Source organism: Eriocheir sinensis, chromosome 10, assembly GCF_024679095.1.
Source record: "Eriocheir sinensis breed Jianghai 21 chromosome 10, ASM2467909v1, whole genome shotgun sequence".
Classification (NCBI taxonomy): domain Eukaryota; kingdom Metazoa; phylum Arthropoda; class Malacostraca; order Decapoda; family Varunidae; genus Eriocheir; species Eriocheir sinensis.
The window spans coordinates 15,315,112-15,340,754 of record NC_066518.1 but is presented as its reverse complement, the minus strand read 5'-3'; the positions used below and the strand labels follow the sequence as shown (position 1 = coordinate 15,340,754).

General features: G+C 45.0%; 1 protein-coding gene across 1 annotated transcript in view; it reads right to left on the bottom strand.

Annotated features, from left to right (window-relative positions):
* LOC126996635 (ankyrin repeat and fibronectin type-III domain-containing protein 1-like) overlaps positions 1-25,643 on the bottom strand; it is a 366,486-nt gene that overhangs the window by 285,376 nt on the left and 55,467 nt on the right. Inside the window, exon 2 of the mRNA XM_050857314.1 lies at positions 24,263-24,307. Coding sequence (XP_050713271.1) covers positions 24,263-24,307 — 45 coding nt within the window. The remainder of the gene's footprint in view (positions 1-24,262; positions 24,308-25,643) is intronic.

The window sequence follows — 25,643 nt, the reverse complement described above, 5'->3', positions numbered from 1 at the left end:
TACTCTCCCGTCTAACTTGCTATTCAAAACTAAAAGAATCATTCTGTATCGACTTCAGTCCTACATCTGTCTCTATATTCCTTCTCCTAAGCTAGCATTTTCCTTCTCTATTATTTACCATGCGCAACAGACACACACACACACACACACACACACACACACACACACACACACACACACACACACACACACACACATTCTCAACCCTGCTATGCCAAGATGTATTTATAGTCGGTCCTGGTACCTCTTCTTCTTCGCTTCCCATTCTGTCCTCCACCCCCGAAATACACACAGCATTGAATCTTTATCGACCGCTGCTGCACCGCTCCTTTCAGATCTTCACTCACAATCCTGTCCACTAGAGACTGAGGAGGGGGAGGAAGGGGAACAGGAGCACAAGGAAAAAGCAAAATAAGAAAGGAACAGGAGAAGAAGAAAGAGAGGAAGAGGAACTGGAGAGAGAGTAAGAAAAAGGAAAGGAAAAGGAGATGAAAAAGAAAGAGAAGGAAGAAGAGAACGTGGTGGAGACAGTGGAAGTAGTAGTGAAAGAAGGGAAAAGAGCAGCAGAAGGAGGAGAAGAGGAAGAGGAGAATAACGCAAAGAATTACAACAACAAGAAAGAGAAGGAAGAGAAGAAGTAAAAGATAGAGAGAGGAAGAAAAGAGAAAGAGAAGAAGAGAAAAAAAGAGAGTGGCGTGCATAATAGAGAAGGAAAAGAAATAGCAAAAAAAAAAGAGCGAAAGAGGAAGAGAAAGAGCAAAAAAATAAGACGACTCTCAGAAAGGCAGTGTTTAAATTATTGAAAACCAGACACATACATAAGTCAGAGAGATGGCTCAACAGAAGAAAAAGAAGAAGAAAAGAAAAAAAAGCTTGTGTTTAGAAGAGAGAAGATTCGGCCCCCAACTTGGTCCGTTCCACTGGTCCTAAAATTTTAAAGACTGCCCAATCGATAGACACTGTGATAAATCATCTATCTAACCTTGAGAGAGAGAGAGAGAGAGAGAGAGAGAGAGAGAGAGAGAGAGAGAGAGAGAATTAAAAAGGAATAGTGGATTAGGAGCACAACGGAACTAATGACGCAGCAAACTGTTATGAAAACTCTGCTAGACCTCTCTGTCTGTGTCTGTCTGTCTACCTGTCCACCTGTCTGCCTATTCACCTGACTCTCTCTCTCTCTCTCTCTTCTGTGTGTGTGTGTGTGCGTGTGCGTGTGCGTGTGTGTGTGTTTCATCTTCCATTTTTATTGTCTCTTCCTTTGTGTTCACGTTTACTCTCGATGCTGCGGCCAGTCATGCTTACCTTATTGCCTCTGTGTACCAGTGTAGCCTTCGTCTGTTGCCTGTCTGCCTCTCTACTCTTGCTGTCCGCGACTTTCTCTTCGTTCTTCTTTCGCACATCTTTAACCCGTCCGCTGCAATTGGCACGTTTTTTGCCTTCACTGGTAGCCTGGTAACATATAGTCCCAGGTCTTTCTCTGCCTCTGTGGTGGATAGTGGAGTGTTTCCCATGTGGTATTGGTATGTTGAATTTCCCCTCCCAAGCTGCATGACTACATTCTTCTTCATTGAATTATAGCAGCCACTTTTTGTTCCATTCCTGTAGCTTGGCGAGGTCTTCTTGTAGGAAATACGCAGTCAAGGGGTTAAATCCGTCACCTGTAACCTTCTCTTCCGCTCTACTCATTCTATCTATCCTCTAATATTACAAGATTCCCCAGTTCCTAGAAAATAAGACAGAGGGAGATGCATAGAGACGATGATCAAGTACTATTCCAGATGAGTCTTGGTACTTCTTTCCCTATACTCGAACTTTGTGTTGGTCCGGTAGAGGAGACAAGTCAAGGTGAGAACAGAATCTTTAACAATATGCCCGTATGTTGATGCTTCCTGTGACTAACGAAGGACAGATGCCGAAAAAGACGCTGCCGTGATGTGATGCTCCTCCTACACCCAACTTTTATTATCGCTGACAAAAAAGCGGGGACGGAGAGATGACAGATGTGAGAGGTAAAAATCTGCCCGTATGTTGGTGATTCCTGCATCCAACCAAAGACAGATGCCGATAAATACGATGCCGAATGTGATGCTCCCCTTAAAGAGTCATTCTCCAACACCCAAATTTTATTATTGCTGACAAAAGGCCGGAGAAGGAGAGATGATGGATGCGAGAAGTAAAAATTCAAGCGGCGTCCCTCCCGTTTGGACTTATGAATTTCCTCCCCTCTCGACTTATGAATTTCCTCCCCTCGCGACTCGTACATTTTCTCCCCTCACTCACAAACCACCACCGGGACGTTATTTCCTCCCCTGCCGCATTGGGAAACGAGTATTCTCCCCTCTGCCACCAGCCACCCCAAAATTAGACGATATTCTCCCCTCTCCGCCTTGGGAAACGAGTATTCTCCACTCCCCTTCCCCACAACCATCCCCACTGAATCGATATGCTCCCCTCCCCGCCTGGCAGCGAATATTCTTCCCTTCCCACAACTTTCTATCACTGGGACGATATTCTCCCCTCCTCGCCTTGGGATACACGCATTCTCCCCTTCCCCAAACCATACAAATAGACGATATTCTCCTCTTCTTTTCCCTGCTTGGCAACGAATGTTCTCCCCTTCCTCACAACCCTCTGTCACTGGGTCAATATTCTCCCCTCCTCGCCTTAAGACAAGCAATGATGGGACGATATTCCCCCCCCACCCCCCCTCTCTTAGGAAGCGAATATGCTCCCCTTCCAACAACCAATCTCCACTAAGACAAAATTCTCTCCTCTCCAGTTTGGATTGAATATTTCCTGTTTTGTCCACTCACCCAACCATAGCCTTCCCCTGAGACTCCTCCCCTTCCCCCCGTCCTCCTCCCCACAACCACCTACCATACCCTAACTATCCCTCCCACTTCCAATCTGACCCCTCCTTTCACAGTTACGATTGAATATTTCCTGCTCCCCTCCCCTCTAAGACCCCTCCCGCCCCTCTCCCCTTCCCCGCTTCCTTCCCCTTCTTCCCTAGCGTCTGAGAACTGCTGATCTGGCCTGACTGACTGACTTGACTTGACTTCCTCGCGTGATTGCCTCAGTATTCTTCTCTCTGCTGAATTCGAGTCTGATTGAGTTCCGAGCGGTAAGCAGCGATGGAAAATGGTTCTGCTTCTGATAATAAAAATGGTTATGATGCTCGGAGTAGAACAAAAACCGTTGGCGATGGAAAAAATTATGTTCGTTATAGAAAATAAATTGGTTATGATGCTCGGAATAGAATAAAAACTGCTGGCGATGAAAAATAGCTATGCTGGTAATAAAAAAAAATGGTTATGATGCTTGGAATAGAATAAAAACTGTTGGCGATGGAAAATAGTTATGCTGGTAATAAAAAAAAAATTGGTTATGATGCTTGGAATGACAAGTAAAACGTTAGTAATGAAGAAATAGTTATGTTCGTAATAAAAAAAAAAATATGGTCATGATACTCGGAATAAAAAGGTAGAAAAAATAAAAAGCTGGCTGCGCATACACTGAAATGATTGATTAATATATATAGTGTACTGCCCGAGCCTGCAACGACGTATCTACAAATATTCCAAAGGTTCCTCTATTAAAAATGTCAAGTTTGCTCCGTTATTTTTCTACACGCATCCATATATTAATCATTTCTGCTGCATACAAATTTGTTAACGATATATTTTTTAAGTACACCGAATGTATATTTTTTCCTCCTACAACGTTTGATCGCAACAGAAGAAAAAGCAACATGGGGACTTTTCGTGTTTCTATTCATTCTTCTCTATATTTTTCATCATCGTCATCATTACCATCACTATCATCATCATCCCTAATTCTAATACTATCTTCGATCCATTTTTATGTTGATGTATAATAGAGAAAAACAACACAAACATTTTAGAACGCAGCTTATGAGAGTGACCAAGCTAAATATAGAACGCAGTCTGTCTGGCCGAGTTATAAATAGAATCCAGCCTTTGAGAGAGCTATATATAGAAACAGAGGCTAAGAGAATGACCGAGCTATATATAAAACACAGGCTATGATACTAACAAAAGCTACATATGAAAGTCTATGATAGTAACCGAGCTATATATAGAACATAGTCAGCCTTGCCGAGCTATATATAGAACACAGACTAAGAGAATGGCCAAGCTATATATAGAAACACCAGCATAAAGTAACCGCGCAAGGCTATAGTAAAAAACCCACAAATCTCTCGCGGCTCAAGGACGGAGGAACAAACTGTCGCACGCACGCGCAGGCCCCGGCTAAGCGGACTCGCCTCGGGGCCGTGAAGGGAGGCGGGCAAGCTTAGGCGGGCCAGCAGATGTTTATGGCTCTCCACCAAGTACTGGGTCGCGGGGCCTTTTCGCGTCCCCGTTACTCACGCGCCACAGAAAACTCTCGCCGGCATAAAAGCGGCGCGCCATTTCACGGTCTGGAGCCGGCGGGGCGGAGATGAATACGCCGAGGAAAGTTTTTTGGGATGGAGGGAGAGTGAGTGTGTGGCAAGGAGCGAGGCTGGGGTATTTAAAGTCGTTGTGAGAACAGTAACAAGATGAAGGATGAGGGGAGTTTCAATGAGCAAGTGTAGAGGAAATGAATATGTCGAGGAACGTTTTGGGGGTGGACGGGAAGAAGGGAGGGTGAATGTATACGAGCGGTGAGTCCGAGGCTAAGGAAAGTAAGGGGTAACGAGATGAGAGAGAGGGAGGTAGACAAAGTTCCACGGAGTAAGAGGAAGATGGAGATGAATAAGACATGGGAGGTTTTTAGTGTGGATGTGATGGAGGGTGAATGTAGCGAGATGTGAGGGACAGAATAAGGAAAGTAAGGACTAAGGTAAATAGGAGAGTTGTATTAATTGACAACTGAGAGAAAGAGAGAGAGAGAGTTTGAGGAGCAAGTATAGTAGACATGAATAAGATGAGGAAAGTTTTGGGGGTGGATGGGAAAGCGGGTGAATGTAGTAAAGGATGAGGCATAGAGGAATAAAGTAAGTAGAAAGGAGTATTTAGTGACGTATTAAAGAACAGAAAGGAGAGAGGGAAGGAGGGAGAGGTCGAATAAGCAAGAGAAGTTGGAGATGAATGAGACGAGGAAAGTTTCAGGACTGGAAGGCGAATGAGGAACCAAGTGTATTGAGGTAAAAAAGGTGAGGTAAGTAATGAGTAAAGAGGAAGAGAGAGTTATGTGATGAATATAATACTGTAAATGACCGTTTGATAAGAGAGGGAAGTGCTTGCAAGAGAAGAAAAGGAAAGGAAGAGGGAAAAAAGCATAAAAAGAATACGAGCAGAAAAATAGTTTAATACAGAACGAAATAAGTGACGAAAACCAACAAAAAAGGAGCAAATAAAGAAAGATAAACATAAGGAAAGAGAAGAGAGGAAAAGTGAAAGAAGCGTAAATATAAAAAAAGCGGAATAAAATAAAGATTAATACAGAATGAAATAAGTGACGAAAACTAACAAAATGGAGCATAGATAAGAAAGACACACAAAGAAACAGAAGAGAAGAGAAGAGAAGGAAAGAGAAGAGAGGAGAGGAGAAAAGAGAAAGCATCAAGAACAAAAAAAAAGATGAGAAAGAGGTTAAACAAAACAAAACGAAATAAATGACGAAAACCAACAAAAAAATGAGGCAAATAAAGAAAGATAAATATAAAAGAGAGGGAGGGGAGAAAAAAAATCACCAAATAAATAAACCATACTAATAGGGATATATGAGAAGGGACGGGAAATAAGGGAGAGAGTGGTGGTGGAGGTGTGGGTGTGGGTGGTGGTGGTGGTGGTGGTGTGGGTGGTGGTGGTGGTGGTGGTGGTGATGAGAGGGGAAATGATTACGAATGGTCACCACCACCACCGCCGCCGCCACTCCTATAAAATAACAACAAAAATCACTCCTACGCCTCCGTGACAAAAAAGAAAGAAAGTTAGAAAAGAGGTAAAAGAAGTGTGTTCGTATATCGAGTCCTTAATTACTTAGCGCCTACGCCTATGTGACAAAAAATATACCTGCTTTCCTACCTACCTAACCTCACACAAAAATCCATATTATATTCACGTCTTTTAAACATAACGAATAACCCTAAGCTCATCCTTCCTCTCCCTCGTCTTCACAAACACATACACACAACACCCAGCAGCAGCAACAAACAACACAGTATAACACACACACATCAAGCTATTTTCAACATTCCAAAACCACCCCTTTACCCACCAACCCAACCGACTCACCCACCCTAGACGGCCGGCCCTCTATTCCTTCCTACGTAAGACACGGAGGAGGGCTACTAAATCAATGGGTAGCGAGCGTTCTGAGCATTCCACTCATTCTTGGTAGACTTTAGAACAGACAACCACCACCACCACGACCTCCACCACCACGACCTCCACCACCACGACCACACCCACTGCTGTCTCCCTCTAGGCACCAGAAACTACAACACACCACCACTCTATAACGCCCCACATAGATTCTTAAGGTGTTGCCATATATTGCGTCGGTAGACTCTTGACCCTAGCTCGTTTGTGGCGCAGACGAATTTTGTTTATAGTGGCTGTCGTGGTGTATGACTCGAACATATTATTAGTGAGCCTCATAAGGAAGTCCCTACTCGTATACCATCACTATTACACCCTTCACTGTTTAGTCTATACACATCATGGTCTAATCCTCATAGTCGTTACACTCACCTAGTCAGGCCCATCGCTTCCCCTTGCAATCACTTGGCCCCACATTTGCTAGTGAACCTACCATAAGGAAATCACTACTCGTATACCATCACTACTGCACCCTTCACTGTTTAACTTGTGTACTCTATGATCTAATGATTCTAATCCCACAATAGTTACGCACACCACAAACGGATCAGACGTTTCCCTTTCCATTCCCTTATCCTTCGTTATTAATAGATTTTTCCTCTCATAGGGAATAACATTGGCCTTTGTATAATGACAACCGATCATGAATTTGCGTGATTGATCCATAACACAAGCAGAAGAGATTTTTTTTTATTATTTTATTATATTTTTTTACAGTAAAGGAAGCAGCTCAAGGGCAAAAAAAAAATCTTGAGAAAACAAAGCTCGCTAATCAATGCCCCAATAATATAATCTAGCTTAAACACGATAATATAGGAGAACAGCACGAGTTTTGTTTATAAATCTAGCTTAAACACGTATATAGGAGAACAACACGTATGCAGATAAACAAATACAGCGCTTATAACCTACAGTATAGCCATGTTACTAGGCTTATGCGTCCCCTCCGAATCCTAGCCCCAGGCTCACACGCCCCGCCACCCCGCCCCGCCCCGCGCCGCCCCGTCCCGTCCCGTCCGTCCCGCCGTCACCCCGTACATTCAGTTAGCGGCCCCGCCATTGGGTTAGGCGATGATAAAAACTTATTGCCGGACGGGGGTCGCCAACCTCCTCCTGACGTCACATGTGTGTGTGTGGGGGGGGGGGGGAGCGGTGGAGGAGTATGTGTGGGGAGGAGGTGGAGTGTGTGGATGCGTGGGTGTGCGGTGTGTGTGTGTGTGTGTGTGTGTGTGTGTGTGTGGGTGTGGGTGTGTGTGTGTGTGTGTGTGTGTGTGTGAAAGAGTGAATGAGTGAGTGAGTGACTGAGTGACTGACTGACTGACTGACTGACTGAGTGACTGACTAAATGAATGAATGAATGAATAAATAGACAAATAAATAGATAGACAGACTTCGACAGACAAAAAAAGGTAGAAACAGATAAACAGAGACACACAGACAGACAGCTCGAGACAGAGAAAGAGACAGAGAGAGGCTAAAACAAAAGGAAGAGAAAACCGAACAACGAGGTAAGTGCAAGCAATTCCAAGCTGCCACAGTCGATCACGGGGGGACACTTCGGAGGCGGGGGCGTTACACTGCCGAATCCCTCTTCCTTCTCCTCATCCTCCTCCTCCTCGCATAAGAAAGAGAACCCACGCGAAGAGAGAAAAAGAGAAAAGAAGGAGAGAGAAGGGGAGAAAAGAGGAAGGAGAAAACGTAACATAAAGAAGAAAAACAGCCCAAACGAAAGGAAAGAGAAAGAGAGAGGAAGAGAGGAAGGAGGAGAAAATGTGAAGGATGGAGTTAGCAAATACGCAATAAAAGGAGAAAAAGGAAAGTAAAAGTGATGCAGACATAAAGAAGAAAAAACCAGCTCAAACGAAAAAGAGAAAGAGAGAAGAGAGAGGAGAAGAAGAAGAAAAAGGAGAAAATGCGAAGGTGATGAAAGGAAAAGAGGAAAGAAAAGGAATGACGATGTAAGAGTGCCTGAAAATCTTATCAACAGCGTGGAAATAAACGCAATACAAGGAGAATGAGAGAGAAATTGAGGAATAGACTCAGCAAATACGTGATGAAAGGAAGGAGCGAAGGAGATGGAGAGGAAAGACGAAACTGCTTCAGAATCTAATCAAGAGCGTGAAAATAAAAGCAATACAAGGAAAAAAAATAAGAACAGGAGAAAGATTGAAGGATAGATTCAAGAAATACGTGATAAAAGGAAGTAAAAGAAGAGAAATAAAGAAAAAAAGAAAGGGAAAAGGAGAAAAATGAGAAAATGAGAGAAAAAGAGAAAAAGAGAAAATGAGAAAAATAAAAATAAAGAGAAAAATGAGATAAAGAAATAAAAAAAGAGAAAAGAGAAAATGAAAAAAAAAGAGAAAGAGAAAAAGAAGAACAGGAAGAAAACGTGAAGGACAGACTCAACAAATATATACGTGTTAAATGGAAGTAAGAGAAGAGGGAAAATGATACAAAATTCCTTCATTCTCTTAAAAGTGAAAAATAATAAAATAATAAAATAATAAAAATCTTTCCCAACAGCGTAGAAAATAAAAGCCAAACAAATCCACAATGACCTTCACACGATGATAGACGCGACGTAAAAGAAAAGAATAGAAGGAAAGAAAGGGAGAGAGGAGAAAATATTTGGAAGTTGGAGCAAAACACGATAAATAGTAAAGCGAGGAGAGGAAAAGATTTGGAACTGGAAGCAAAAAAGATACAGAAAAGACGAGAAGAAAAGATTTGAAATTAGAGTCACAAAAAGATAAACAGAAAAGAAAAGAAGAAAATATTTGGAATTACACACAAAAAAGATAAAAAGTAAATAAGAGAATAAAAGATTTAGAATTAAGAGCAAAAAAAAATAGAAAAAGAAAAGAAAAAAAGAAAAAAAGACTTGAAACTAGAAGCAAAAAAAGGTAAACAGAAACAAGTATATTAAAGAAAAGATTTAGAATTAGGAGAAAAAAACATATAGGAGAAAATATTTGGAATTAAGAGCAAGAAAAAAAAGACTAAACAAAAGCCAAACCAAAGCAATTCAGATAAAAGGAAACTTGAACCACAAGTAAGAGAGAGAGAGAGAGAGAGAGAGAGAGAGAGAGAGAGAGAGAGAGAGAGAGAGAGAGAGAGAGAGAGAGAGAGAGAGAGAGAGAGAGAGAGAGAGAGAGAGAGAGAGAGAGAGAGAGAGAGAGAGAGAGAGAGAGAGAGAGAGAGAGAGAGAGAGAGAGAGAGAGAGAGAGAGAGAGAGAGAGAGAGAGAGAGAGAGAGAGAATGAGAAACAGGACCAGAGTTGAAGGGAGGGAGAGGATGAGGAGAACTAAGGAAAGGGAGAGAGGGAGAGAATGATAAAAAGGAAAAGTGAACTAGGATCAGTAGCAAAATGGAACTAATGACGAGAAGTTAAAAAAAGTAAAACTCGTGGAAAAAGAAGAAACAGATGGAACCAAAGGGCCGAATCCATTGCCAGACGAGAGAACGGTAAGGCGTAACAGGTGTATAAACATAAATGCATAATACATGACACCATAACTCTTAGGCACACACAAACACACACCCAAAAAAAAGGAATTACCCGGGTGTGTCCAGTCAAGTACACACACACACACACACACACACACACACACACACACACACACACACACACACACACACACACACACACTGTTCTCTTTTTAATCTCCTGCTTCACGTAATGCAATGATGTAAAGAAGGAGTGGAAGGAATGAAGGAAGGAAATATAAAGAAGGATGAGCTCAATAAACAACTGCCATGTGTATGCGTGTGTGTGTGTGTGTGTGTGTGTGTGTGTGTGTGTGTGTAGTAATTAAAAGGCCCCGTACATCCAGCCGCTCCATCAAAGGTTTACCCTCGCCTGTTCTTTAATTGGGCCGACCTTGCACAGTGACGCATGACGGACCGCACTAATAACCGATAAATCCACCGCCGCCGCTCTGAAAACTCCGGTAAAGATGAACGCTACAATGGATGACCTTCTCGCGCACAAACAGCTAAAAAGTCACTGTATTCATTATGTCAACGTTAAGCGAACCACCGGGTAGACATGTGTTGGTTCTGGATGGGGTCGAGGGGGTGAGGTAGAAGAGAGGGATACACTGGAGACTCCTTTCAACTGACCCTCTTCCTCCAACACAGCCACCTCCACTGTCAACGTTAAGAGAACCACCACCCCGGCATGTGTTGGTGGCACGGTGAGGCTGGAGGGGGCGAGGTACGAGATGAGAGGGAGACATTAGTGACCCCTTTCGATTGACCCTCTTCCTCCACCACCACCACCTCCACTGTCAACGTTAAGAGAACCACCGGCCAGGCATGTGTTGGTGGCACGGTGAGGCTGGAGGGGGCGAGGTACGAGATGAGAGGGAGACACTAATGACCCCTTTCGACTGACCCTCTTCGACCACCACCACCACCACCACCTCCATAACCACTCACGGCTGCCAGTACCGATGAGCGGCGTCCGAGAGGGGCCTGCAAACACTCGCTCCTGGACAATTCGAGGCTGCAGGGAGAGACTAATAAGACCCTCACTGACAAACTGACTTGGAGTAGTTGTCTTGTTGCCTTCCTGAGTATCTGACTGCTTCCTGCTGACAAGGCTGAGTTGACTGACTGGCTGAATGAATGATTGAATGAATGGCTAACTGATGCTAACTCGGCAGGAAAAACTAGCTGACGGAGCACTAACGTTCCTTGTGGGCGCTGTTTCCTGCTGCTCCACACGTCCCTGTCCTCTGTGTACCAGGCAAGACTCCGACAATCTTCCCTTTGTTCGGCCACGACGCCCGAATAAAAGGAACCCATACGCAGTTATTTACCAAAGAAAGAGATATATATTTTCACCCATTAAGCTCGGGCCTGTAAAACTGCCACTGTCAACGATAAGAAAACCACCGCCCAGGGATGTGTTGGTGGCACGGTGAGGCTGGAGGGGGCGAGGTAGGAGATGAGAGGGAGCCACTAGCGACCACTTTCGACCGACCCTCTCCCACCACCACCACTACCTCCACCACCACTCACGGCTGCCAGTACCGATGAGTGGCGTTCGGGAGTGGCCTGCAAACACTCGCTCTTGAACAATTCTGAGCTGCACGGAGGGAGCCAACAAACAACTCGACGGGGATAGAGAGAGAGAGAGAGAGAGAGAGAGAGAGAGAGAGAGAGAGAGAGAGAGAGAGAGAGAGAGAGAGAGAGAGAGAGAGAGAGAGAGAGAGAGAGAGAGAGAGAGAGAGAGAGAGAGAGAGAGAGAGAGAGAGAGAGGCAAATAGACTCAGTAGCACTCAGCAGTAGACGGAAGAAAACATCAGCTTCAGCATCGTCAGTAGTAATAGCAACAGCAGATCAGCAAGAATAGCAGAAGCGGAAACAACAACAGCAGAATCAGCAGCAGAAGGCGGTGGCTGCAGGTTGGGCCGGGCGCTACGCCGTGCTGGAGGTGAGCTTGGCATTGGGCCAGACCCTCGCCCCCGCCGCCCCCGCCTCAGCTACCCCCTTCCCTCACTCTGGTCTCTTCCACCTTCTCCACCCCCGTCCTACGCTTCCCCTTCCTCTACTCCTCGCCCCTGCACCCTCGCCCCAGCCCCTTCCTCCACTCTGCTCCTCTACACCCTCTCCATCCCCGCCCCCCACAGCCCTTTCCCTCCCTCCGCTTCCCTTGCACACCCGCCCGCCCGCCCGCACGCACGCACGCCCGCACGCCCTCGCCTAGCCGCTTTGTGCCTAACCCTTCCGGCTTTCTCTCTCTGAAACGCAGTTACTTAGTAGCATCAACCGCGTCTTCTTCAACACAGACACAAGCAAGGGTGGGTACACAGTACACACACACACACACACACACACACACACACACACACACACACACACACACACACACACACACACACACACTCTAATACTACGTAGCCAGCCAGGTTCGTGACTGATGTTCCCTTTCAGTGAGCCAACCCACCCAGCAGGTCCTCGCCGCTATATATTCAAATAGCCCTCCCTTCCTGCCTCTACTCCTCCCCTACTACTGCCGACTTCCCTTTGACCGCCTAAGAGCACCAGGAAGGTATAGGAAAGCAGGGCAAAGCGGCTGAGTGACCCAACGGCGAGAAATGAGCCTGGGTCCACAATTTCAAACCTTTCGGCGACCAAACTCACAATGCTTTCGTAGTTGTGGGCATTTCCAGGGACAGTTTTATGACCCTGGTGGTAGTTCGACCCTTCCTCTGTATCGTGAACCCAAAGAAACACTCATTGGAACCGACTTATCTACTTTTTGGCCTTTGGAAATAGTTGATGTGAGAGTCTGAATGACGCGTTTGAGAATCCCGACCCAGGCTGGACCCGCGCCCCCGACAGCCAATTAAGGGGTCAGTTCGCAGCTTCCGTTTCCCGATGTTGTGTTGTGTGTTGCTGTAAACCGGTGATTGCAAGACTAGACGGCGTGTTGGGTAACGAAGCGGCGATGAAAGTTGTGTTGACTGGAAGTGTTTGTGTGTGTGGATGTGTGTTTGTGGTGGTTTATCATGTTTTTGGTGGTAGTGGTGGTAGTAATAGTGGTGGTGGTGGTGGTGATGGTAGTAGAAGTAGCAGCTGTAGAAGTAGGAGTAGTAGTCTTTGATAGTAACCTAACCTAACCTAAGTCATTTAAGTAAGTTTAGGGTGATTTAATGCAAATGTATATAGTGTATTTTAAGTTTGTTTAATTATAAATTCTTACACTAATGCCACACTTCACTATACCATTACACTCCAAAACGAAGCATCACCACCACCATCATCACCACCACCACCACTGTCACCACCACCATAACAGCCCCGAACTACATCATTATTCTCCAAGACGAGGTATCACCATCACCACCATCACCACCACTATCACCACCACCACAACGATAACAGCCCCGAACTCACAAGGGGAAGTTAGGCATTTTTCCCTCTCTAAGACAGACTCAATGAAGTTAGGTGTTCCGTATTCGCCTCGTGGTAATTAGCCGCCTTTGACTATATGCAAGAGTGGCCGGGTTTCCTTCCCTCCTTCCTTCCTTCTTTCCCCTTACGGACTAATCTTTACAAGCGGTCCGGTGATAGGGTCTAGAGAAGGGGACTTTAATCGCCTTAACGAACAATAGGACTCCTTGAATGACTGCACGCAACACACTCTCTCTCTCTCTCTCTCTCTCTCTCTCTCTCTCCTGCAAGATGTTTCGGTTTTCTTTAATTAACTTGTTTATACTTTTCTTTTGTACTTCAGTTCCTTCCTTTTATCTATAGTTCGTTTCAAGCATCTTTTCTTGGCAGGAGATTCTGAACTGAAGGGTTTTGATAGGCGACTCAATCCTTTATAGTGTGGTTTTAATGTCTTTTTTGATGCTAGTGTATTTATTTTATTTTTTTCTCTAGTACGTAAGAACTCATTTAGAACGTTACCTTTCTTTCTCTTATCCAGGTTTATTTTTGTGGTTGTAGTTTTGTAGTTATAGTAATATTAGCAGTAGAAATAGTAAACGTATTAGTATGAGTAGTAGAAGTAGTAGTATTCGCACTGTAATGCACTTATTCTCGTCTTCTACAGATTCACATATAATTTTCCTAACTGCTCGTTCTTAAGTACCGTCAAATTCCGTCATCATCTTTAACAAAACTGAAGTACTATAGACGAAATAAACACGCAACGCTCTAAGCAATTAAAATATCACATAGCACCCTCATTCTCTCATACAAATCTTTCCCAACAGGCTATACACGATATGTACACGCAACGCTCTGTGCAGTTCTAGTATCACACACATCCTTATTCTTTCATACAAATCTTTTCTACCAGGCTCGTATGCACCGTCATCAAACCCCGTGGCTGGCGTCTTCAAATATCAATAACCATACGACACCCAGCACCACCACCACCACCGCCGCCATAACCGTTCCCCTCGTCCGCGTCGTCAACAGCCACGGCACGGTTATCGGTGCTTCGAAGTACGTCCGGTAGTCAGTCATCACCGCCTTCACGACCCTTGATGACTGCACACCTCAGACTTTATAGCTTCAGTGGCCTTATTGAAACGGCCTGTCTGTCTGTATGTATGTAAGTGTGTGTGTGTGTGTGTGTGTGTGTGTGTGTGTGTGTGTGTGTGTGTGTGTGTGTGTGTCTGATTGCTTGTTTTAGGGCCGCATTCACAGTCATTTTGTTTGTTTTGATCGTTACCAATGGCAGCGATCGCCAATATAGTATTTCCACGTAAAACTGGGCGATGGGGTAGTGACGGCTGCGAGGTTAGCCCAGCCCCGCACTTTGGCACACACTCTAAACACCTCTCGCTTCCTCTGCAGCCACCATTGCCCCATAGGCCAGTTTCACGTGAAAAACTATAGCGTCGGTCGCCGCCATTGGTAACGATCAAAACAAATAAAATTACTGTGAATGCACACACACATACATACAAACAGACAGGCCGTTTCAATAAGGCTACTGAAGCTATAAAGTCTGAGGTGTGTGAAAGCGGCCCCTAGTCTGTTTCTGTATAAGTGTTTGTATATGTCTGTTTGTCTGTTATGTCTGATTCTGAATATTTAATGTATTTATGTGTGTCTGTCTGCCTGTCTGTGTCTCTGTCTCTCTTTTCAGACACTCAAACGCAATCACACACCATCTAACTAACTAACTAATTAATTATCTATCACTGCTACTACCACACTACTATACCCTTCCTAGAAACTCTCAAACACTCCCTCGTTCACTCCTTTCCTCTTTCCCTCTCGCCCATAGACATAAATTGCTTCCTTCGTAATTGCCCTTCCTCCGAATCAATACATGGCTCACCGTTTGTCTTGCCAGCACGGAGATGAGAAGAATTTGAGCTTGAGTTTGTTTTTTCTTTCCTCTTTATTACGTTTCTTCTCTCCTTCCATCGTTTTCTTTTCTTAATGTATTCCTTTCTTTTTCTCTCCCTCTCTCTGAATCCTTCCATCTTTCTTTTTTTCCTCCTTTACTCGCTTCCTTTTTTCTTTCCTCCCTACGTCTACTCTTATCTTTCTTTCTTTCTTTCTTCCTTCCTTGCCATATGACCCTGGCTGTTGTCGCGCCTAATTCAAATCAATCCAATTCTTCCTTCCTTCCCTTATCTCCTCCCTCCCTCCCTCTATCCCTTCCATCCTTCCTTCGATTCATCCATTTTCTTTTTTTCCTTACTTCCTCTCTTGCTGTCACCCTCCTTCCTTTCCTTCCCTTGTTCCATCCACCCTTCAATTCCCTCTTCCTTCCTTCCTCCCTTCCTTCGTACCCTCCCTCTCTTCTTCCCTCCCTCCGTTCCCTCCTCCCTTCCTTCCTTCCTTCCTTCCCAATTCTCACCGCGTTGCAAACCTCATCACAAATTCTTTCCTTTACTCTGCCGGAGACGATGATAAATAGCGCTGAAGGTTGCAACTCGTCATTGGTTCCAAAGTAGCGCTGAGGTCGGGAAAATTATGACGAACGAGAGGTAGAAAGAGCGAGAAAGGAGTGAAGGGGGATGTAGCTACTGTTCTTTGCTAGCGTAAGAGAAGGAAAGAATGGTAGGTAATGAAATAGGAAAGGAAAAAGAGTATACGAAAATGACAGGAAAGAGATGGTATAAATGAGTGAGAGATAAGAGAAAGGAAGGAAAGAGTGAAATGAGATGTAGCTACTGTTCTTTGGTGGCGTAGGAGGAGGAAACTATATTGCTTGAGATACGAAAGGAAAAGGAGTATACACAGATGACCGGCAGAGATGATAGGAATGAGTAGGAGATAGGAGAAAGGAGGGAAGTGACGAATGCTTGATATGTGATACAGGAAATAATAGAAAGTGAGACCAAGAAATTATTAAGAAAAAATGAAGATACACAGGAAGAGATGACAATGAGTGATAAAAGAAATAATATAAAAGAGGGAAGAGATGAATACTTGTGACGTGATACAGAAAGCAACAAAACGAGAAAATACCAAAAAACAAACAACTATAGAGAAAAATAAACGAAGGAGCAAAATAAGTTGAACATGTTAATTTGATCTCGAAAAAAATATATCCATCACAAAAACAGAAAATTCAACTGTAATAAAACTAATAAAATAACAGCATGTGGCAATAAGCTCGAGAACTAATAAGGTAAAGTCTGAATATAATTGAGTTCATAAATATAAGAAACTGAGGAGGAAAAAGGGAGAAAAATATTATTAGGGAGTAAATATGAGATCCTGGGTGAGGGAGGGCAAGGAGTAATATTGAGAGCGAGAGAGCGAGAACGAGTGTGTGAGAGAGAGAGAGAGAGAGAGAGAGAGAGAGAGAGAGAGAGAGAGAGAGAGAGAGAGAATGAAATTGTCTCTAAACTGGAACACGATTTATTAGCCTTCTCCCACAAGTCTATTACGGAGGATTCAATCGTATATCGCCCCGCGCAGCCCACCTCAAACATTCTGTTGGGGGGTTGGATTATCTCTCTCTCGTTCTATCGGTCTCTCTCTCTCTCTCTCTCTATCTATCTATCTATCTATCTTTGTGTGTGTCCGAATTTGCCTGTATTTTTTTACGTAACATTTTCTATCTTTTTGCTTTGGCTCCGAAGCGCCGGCGATGTGACGTTCATTAATTAAGAATCAAAGTGAGTGCTTTAATTGAACTTTTTTGACGAGACAGTTCTGCCATTGAGTGATTTGATTCTCTTTCGTCCCGCTTTAAGGCAATGAAAAAATAAATGACAAAAGTCTTACTAATTGTCATCATCCTCATCTAACTAGCTAACTAATGGGGAGCGTGCGCATGGGGGAGCGTCGTTTTACTCACTCGCCGTCCATACTCCCAGCGGCCCTCTCGAGCAAGGTCCCACCCAGCTGCCCTGTCCATCCCATGTCCAGCATATACGTATATCAACAACGCCATATACTCGTACTGAGCGAGTCCAAAACACCGTAACATCCTCATCCTCATCATTAATATTCCCTTCACCCTCTTGCTACCGCACCGTCATCACTACATCATCATCATCATCATCATCATCATTATCTTCATTGTCATCATTCTGGACTAACAAAGATCAACCTTCCCTCTCGTCCACTTCCTCCTTGGAATCTTGGAATCGCTATATCAAGCGATTAAAGCACGGCCAGCATTGTTCAGAGGTAGTTAAAACTGCAAACAAATTGGTTGGCTTCATCGGACGAGTCTTTAATAACAAATCGGAAAAAGTAATATTAAAACTGTATAATTCGTTCGCTCTATGGTTCGACCCCGTCTAGAGTACTGTGTATAGTTTTGGTCTCCCTATTACAGAAAAGACATAAAAAAGTTGGAACGAGTTCAACGAAGAGTAACAAAGATGATTCCTAGGTTGAGAAATTTATCATATGAACAAAGGCTTAAAGAAGTAAATTTATTCAGTCTATCAAAACGAAGAATGCGAGGTGATCTAATAGAAGTGTTTAAAATGTTTAAAGGATTCAGTGATATTAATGCGGAAGATTACTTTACAATTGATCGATCAAATAGAATAAGAAGAAATCACAATTTGAAGATAAGTGGTAAAAGATTCTCGTCCCACGAAGCTAAACACTTCTTCTTCAATCGAGTTGTTAATGTTTGGAACTCTCTACCCTGTGATGTCGTTGATAGTACAATAGTTACGGCCTTCAAGAATAGATTAGACAAGTATTTTGAATCCAACCAGCAACTAAGATATTACTCATTGTCGTAATAAAGTTAAGTTCTTTCGAATACTGGTGTCATTGTCCGCTTTTATCGCCCGGTTAGTGGTAGCAGTAATGGTAGTTCTTTCCTCTTTCCTACATAATTTCCATGCTGCATGGTTCTTTTTCCTTTCCTGCCAGCTTTGGCTGGAGGGATGGGGGAGTGGGGAGGTGCCTTCGCCTTTGATGTCCTTCATCTTCCACCGTTGATTAGATAGTTAGTGTAGCTTGTCACAAACAGCCTCGTAACGACCAGCAGGTCTGCTGTTGTTTGTTCTTCCTTTTTGTTTCTTTGTGTTCCTCCTTGTATGGTTTGAAAGTAAAGAGTATTTCACATCCTTCCCCTATACATCGATTCCAGCCTCGATGTGTACCTCATGCTGCACCACCAGGCGTTCTCTGAGGCTCCTTCTGCTCATTACTGTTTTTTTTTTTCTCCTGCCCTTTTTGTAGCAACGGGACCTGAGGGAACAAACGAAGGACGAAGGTGTGTGTTGGGGGTGAGGGGGAGTGTGTGTGTGTGTGTGTGTGTGTGTGTGTGTGTGTGTGTGTGTGTGTGTGTGTGTGTGTGTGTGTGTGTGTGTGTGTGTGTGTGTGTGTGTGTGTGTGTGTGTGTGTGTGTGTGTGTGTGTGTGTGTGTGTTTATTGAGGTTGTTTTTCTATCCTTCCTTCCTTCCTGAGAATTTTCCATCTCTTTTTTTTCTTTCCTTCCTCCCTCCCTCCCTTAATCATTCCCTTCCCTCCTCCCTCAAACCCTCCCTTTCTCCTTCCTCCGTCTTTTTCTCCCTTTCTCCCATTCTTCCTACAATTCTTTCCTTTTTTTTCTTACTCCTTCCCTTCCTCTCTCCCTCCCTTCCTTCCTTTCTTCATAGCTCCCTTCCTACCATCATTCCTACAGTTCTTTCATTTTTTCTTTATCTTACTCCTTCCCTTCCTCTCTCCCTCCTTTCCTTCCTTCCTCCCTCCCTGACACTTATAAACCCTTGCCTTCGCCCTTATCTTGTCACCTCTCCCCCTCTCCTTCTCTCTCCTCTACCTTTCATCATTTCTCATTCCCTGGCGGCGAGGACTTCACGGCTTTCACGGCTTCCAACCTAACACTCTGCCCCTCTCTCTCTCTCTCCACTAGGGCGCTTGGCACGGCTTCACATGGCAAAGAACAGACTCTTCGACACGGCTCTCTCTCTCCATAGGCCTAGTCCACCTGGTGTTGTCTATAGTCGAGGCTTATCTCACGAACACCGCGGGGATTCCATGAATAGTTGAACGAGATTGACGTGAACTCCGCTGGCAAGTCGATCTCGGCTCCCACACGACGCTGGGTTCTTGTTATTCTGCCTGTTCTTGCTGTTGGAAAAGTCTTGGTCTGGGTCTTGGTCCGGGTCTGGGTCTTAGGTGCTTCCTCTGTGTTTCTTACGGTCTCATGTTCTATATTTCTTTGTCTTTCTCTTTCTCTCACACACTATCTATCTGTCTATCTGTTTATCTATCTATCTATCTCGTTTTTGTTTATTCTTACACACTCACAAATACACACACACACACACACACACACACACACATACACACACTCAGGTGGACGGATAGAAAGTAAGTTGAAAAAATATACGTCGATAATGAATACATGGCTTCGTCACGCTCCTGCTGATGGTGATGGTGATGATGGTGGTGATGGTGGAGGTGATGGTGATGGCGATGGTGATGGTGGTGGTGGGTATGGTTGCTGGGTGAAAATGAGGCAGGAAGTGACGGGGTGAGGGTGAGAGGAAGGGAAGGGGAGTGAAGGGGAAGGAAGGGGAGAGAAGAGAAGGAAAGGGGAAGGGAAGAGAAAGGGAAGAGAAAGGGAAGGGAAGGGAAGGGAAGGGAAGGGAAGGGAAGGGAAGAGAAAGGGAAGGAGAGGGAAGGGAAGGGAAGAGAAGGAAAGGGAAGGAAAGGGAATGGAATGGAAGGGAAGGGAAGGGAAGGGAAGGGAAGGGAAGGGAAGGGAAGGGAAGGGAAGAGAAGGAAAGGGAATGGAATGGTATGAAAGGGAAGGGAAGGGAAGGGAAGGGAAGGGAAAGGAAGGAAATGGAACGGAAAGGGAGGCCTTGATGAGAGCAATGAGGGGAGGGGAAGCGAGCCGAGGATGCGAGGGGAAAGCAGTCGTGAAGAGCGATAAGGAAGAACTGATAAGGGGAGGAGATAAGGAAAGGGAAAGGGAAAGGGAAGGAGTTGAAGACGGAACCTGAGGAAAAACATGCTTGGAAAAGGAAAACTCTGCCAGGAAAAGGAGGAGGAGGAGGAGGAGGAGGAGGAGGAGGAGGAGAATGAAGGAATGAAGAGGAAATGAAGAATGGCCTGTTGGAGGAGTAGGAGAACGAGAAGTAGGAAGGAGGAGGAGAAGAAAACATCATAAGAAGGAGGAGTAAGAAACAAATGAGATTATATAGGAAGGAAACAAAGAACGGAAAGAAAGAAAAGGAAAATAAAGAACATAAATAAAAGAATGGGAACTATTTAATTTGAAGGAAATGTTGAGACGGAAAGAAACTAGAAAAATATGAGTCAAAAAAGAGTAAACGAAAAGGAAAAAAGCAATAAAAAGATAAAGAAATTATAAAAGTGATAAGAAGATAAACAAAAAAACAATAACAGAAGAATAGCGAATAATTAAAGTGAAGAAAATATTTAGAGTGAAAAAAAAAACTGAAAAACTGAGTCAAAACAAGAAAGACAAGATGACAAGAATCCAAAATTACCTCTGAAGAAGAAGAAGGATGAGAGAGAAATCATGAGGAAACAGAAATAAGAAAAACAAGAGAAAATCGTAATAATAGGATGACGAAGGAATGCAAGAAAGAGACATAGGAAGAGCCACGAGAGGGAAGCAAGGGGCGGAAGAGGGTGAATGCGAAGGAATGCAAAGAAGGAGGAGGAGGAGGAGGAGGAGGAGGAGGAGGAGGAGGAGAAACATGAAGAGCAACAAGAACAACGGTGAACAAAAAGTGAAGGGGAACAACACAAGCAATAGCGTTGAAATGATGACGAAGATCCTAAATTTTTAATCCTGAAGGAGGAAAAGAAGGCTCACGAGGGAACAGGAAGAAATATAATACAATGAAAAACATCTTAATGGTTTGACACAGAAATGCAAGGAAGGAGACAGGATGAGCCACGAGAAGGAATGAGTGAAGGAGGAATGCGGAGGAGGAGGAGGAGGAGACACACGCGCTTCAGGCGGAGGAAGAAGGGAACAGCGGAAGGCCCAGACTGGAAGGAGGGCCGAGGATGAGAGGCTTTGCTGATGTTTGACACTTTTTAGGGCCATGGAAACAGCGAGCGGCAAGGCGAGGCGGATGTTCTCACTCAGCGATTTCCTGCCAAGAGTTCTTCTGCTCCTCCTCGCGGTAGCAGGTCACGTCATCCGGTCTTCCCGTCCCCTCGTCGTCCCCTCCCGCCTAATTGTCTCTTCAAGTCTCTCGTCATTGGTAATCAAATCTAATGCACTGCTGGAGGGGCGCGCAGGAAGAACACAACACGGCTTTCGAGGAAGGACTTCATCCTCTTGTATTTCCGTGATTTCTAGGAAGTTTTGAATTAAGTGAATAAGAACTCGGGACATGGAGTGATGCATCATATTAAATTGTAAAGGAAACTCAGAAAAAATAACATAGAAATAGAGTAGTTCACGTCATCCTCTCATAGAAGAGGAGGATTTCGGTGCACTAAGGAAAGCAGAGTTATAGAGAAAGCTGCCAACGAGGTCAAGCTGGTGCCCAGGATAGCGATGACGGCCGCCACACGCCGCTACACGCCGCCACACACCGCCGCCCTAGAGCCTCCGCCGCGTCCCGCCGCCCCTCGTTCCAGGAACACAAACATCCGCAAATCACGGCAGCTGTCGCTTGCATTATGTACATTTCCCTTCCCGGGTATCGATCTCAAGTCGCACTCCCGCCCTCTCCCTACTGTGTCTTCGTGGGGAACACACTCCGAGCTGATCCTGTCACGGATGTCCGTCAAGGATGCTGCCACGAGGGTATTGATTTTAAGGAAGAGCTTGCCAGCAGGCTGCCTCCTGCAGGAAGCCGGGCTGGCGGCCCACCAATCCTCAGCAGTCTCCTGGCCGCTGGGAGTTCCTTTGTCCTCACCACGGGCACCAATTTTTATCAGACTCTTTCTCTCACTGATGTCAGGATGTCTCTCCTCGGCGGGAGTGACCACACCGTCCTTCTCTTCAACACATAAGAGTATTTAGGTCAAGCGGGCACGCATGAAAGTACAAAGTTACTACAGCACTTGCTCCATTACTTAATATAGCAGCTAAAAAAGACATTTCGTTAACACAGCCTTCATGTGCAATGTAATCGTACAACACTCCATCCATGAAAAACACCCCGGAAATTGGAAGACTAAATTTGATAGAGAAATTGAAGCCGCGCTGTTCAAAATTAAGGCTTCGCCGGGGACGCAGCAACCCTGCACCTGTGCGGCGAGAACCTTCCCGCACGGCGACACACGCGTTCTTGTTATCATCAAAAGTCAAGGGAATCTAAAGTTGCATCGGGAAAGAACTTTAAACATGTCAATAAAAAATCTGCATATTATTTTATCTGGAAAAGAAGAACAATACCCCGACGTGCTGACAAGTAAATATTAATGGTTGTCAGGTAACTCCTTATTGTACTCACCTGAAAACCGCAGCGAAGAGCAGTTCTACAAAGCAAGTGCCCGGCAGCAGCAGTGTCCCCAAAGCCTGCCAAGCTGCCCCACAGAGAGGGACACCGCTGCTGCATTCCGGCCTTAGCAGACAAGCCAGTGGAGGGGGCGGCAACGAGCAGACGAGCAACTCCCCATGCACGGCACGCCAGTAGAATGACGGCAGCAGGCGAAGGCAGAGACAGGCATCGGACAGGCAGAAACAAGCAGAGACAAGCAGAAACAACCACTACATTCAAGCAAACCAACATCCAACACTACGATAATGACAAATGCTTAGATCAAGAGTTAATTACATGCTGGTAACGAGAATACATGCAGTAGTCACGAGTGTGGTGTGCCTTGGCGGACCGGCCCGAACAAGTCACCACGGCCGGGTCATGTTTGCAGGCACAACACTGCAGAACACCGGGACACGGAACGCGCAGGAATAACAAAACATTCATCAACACTGGCAAATAGCGGCGCCTCGACAGACGTCCAAAATGCATGAAAAAGTTTCTTGGAGGAAGCGAGCAAAAGACAGGGCGATGCAATTCTCACGCCGGGGATGCAAAAATTTGAAAACTGACGTCGCCAAGAAAGTCGTAGCATATATTTTTCATGCCACACGCGTCTGTCGGGGTGAGGGTCGGGGAGAAGGACGGGGAAGGGAGAGAGGGTGAGGACAGGACGCGACCCCCAGCCTTCGGATTTATTGCTGTGAGGATGCGGCAGCGGCGACGACGAGGAGCGACCTGCCGACAATCATGCACTACGGACAACCACTCAACAGATATTTAACCCAATTCCTCCTCCTCTCCATATCACATACACACACACCTACACCCCCCACACCCACAAAACACCCACACACAACACACACAAACACACACACACGCACGCTCAGAATCAATACTGCCAACCACTTGTAACTCCATACTACTTTCCATCCGTGACGTAGACGTCGGCGTCACAGTATGGAAAGGGTCAAGAGGAAATGGAATCCTCTTCTAAACCTCTCAATCCTCCTCTAAATTCCTCTTAATCCTCTTCCATTTCCTCTTAAGAGGTTTAAAAGAGGATTAAGAAGAAATGGAAGAGGATTAAGAGGTTTAGAAGAGGACTAACCCTTTCCATACGGTGACGCCGTCGGACGCCCGTCGTACGCCGACGTTGGCGTCGCCGGAGTGAAGGGGTATATACCCACACTTGCGTGTTCACAGACATGCGTGGACCACTTTTTTGCCTCTCGTTCTGTCCTCGCAGCTGACTCATCAACACGCACAGCTTCTCCCTCTCCTTCCCTTCCCTTCCTCCCTTCCTACCCTCCTCACGTCTTCAGCCACTCCTCCAAGGTCGGCACACACACACACACACACACACACACACACACACGAGAGGAGGAATTTCCGGGGAATGTATGGATCCAAGAAAGAGGAAAGGGAAGAGACACTAGCTATACACACGAAATGGTTAAGGAGAGGGCATGAAGGTAAGGAGAGGAGAGGGATATATTAATTAAGGGAAGATACGGGAGAGGACAGAGGAAGGAGGACTCTTACCTCTCTTGCTCCAGCTCTTCATCTTTCTCTGGCAGGTCGGGGAAGCTGAGGAGAGGTAGAGAAGGAGATAGAGACAGATGTAGAAGAGACTAAAAAAGAAATGAATACCTTAAAGCAAGCCTTGTCGAGCTCTGCCCCACGCCACCCTCCTTCTCCTCGTGTGCGTGTGCGTGTGCGCGTGTGTGTGTGGGGGGGGGGGGGGGGGGGGGGGAAATGGCGTCTAAAGGTCAGTCTCATCATTTTTAAATGGAAAAAAGTGCCGGAAATAGTGAAGTTTCTAGCTTGATTCTTTGTTCGCTCGCTGTGACGTGAGACAGGAGCTAAAAAGTACAGAGAGAAAGAGAAAGGGATAAATAGATAGATGGGTAGATTGATAGATAGATAGATAGATAGATAGATAGATAGAGATAGACAGATCGATAGATCGATAGATAGATAAACAGATAGATAGGTAGATAGATAACGAGAAAAGAAAAAGAGAGAGAAAATGCACTACAGAAATGTGTTTAAAAAATCTCTTGCACAGATTGTAAAATACTGACGGTCGATGAAGAAAAAAACAGAGAAAGAAAGAAAGAAAGAAAGAAAGAAAGAAAAAAAAAGAGAGCGAGAGCCAGAGAGAGAGAGAGAGAGAGAGAGAGAGAGAGAGAGAGAGAGAGAGAGAGAGAGAGAGAGAGAGAGAGAGAGAGAGAGAGAGAGAGAGAGAGAGAGAAAGCCGAGGAATCATCAATATTTATAAACATTCGTGTATCGACTGACTCATATCGACGTTATTTGTGTGTGTGTGCGTGTGTGTATGTGTGCGTCTGTCTGTCTGTATGTATGTGTTAAGGGTGAAGAAGAAGCCCCCTAAGAGGCACCTCCCGACCAGGCCTGTCCCATCACAACCTCGCCCGCTCGCCGACCCAAACAGTGAGTGAGGCAAGGGCGAGGGCGAGGCGGAGGCGGCTTCACTGGAGGCAACCTAATCAGGAGTATTCGTCGGGCTGCTTCACTCCACCCTGAACACACACAAAGCATGGAGAAGGGCGGGGCAGGGCAGGCTACAGCAGGGGGCAGCAGCAGTAGCAACCCCTCCTCACTACACACATTGACCTTACAAGCTAAGCGATAAATTCTAGAAACACTGACGAAGCCACATGACTCACGTTGACCACTTATTTACATGTTTAGCTTTTAGCGTGGACACTATATAGACTTAGATTATCTACCAAGGGCCATCTTACGGTACGACTAAGCTATATAGTGATTGGTGAATATACTACTCTCTCTCTCTCTCTGGTGTGTGTGTTTGTGTGTATTTGCTGTCTTCTCTTTCTCATATATTTTTACCCTTGAGCTGCTTCCTTTACTGTATATGTGTGTGTGTTTGTGTATGTGT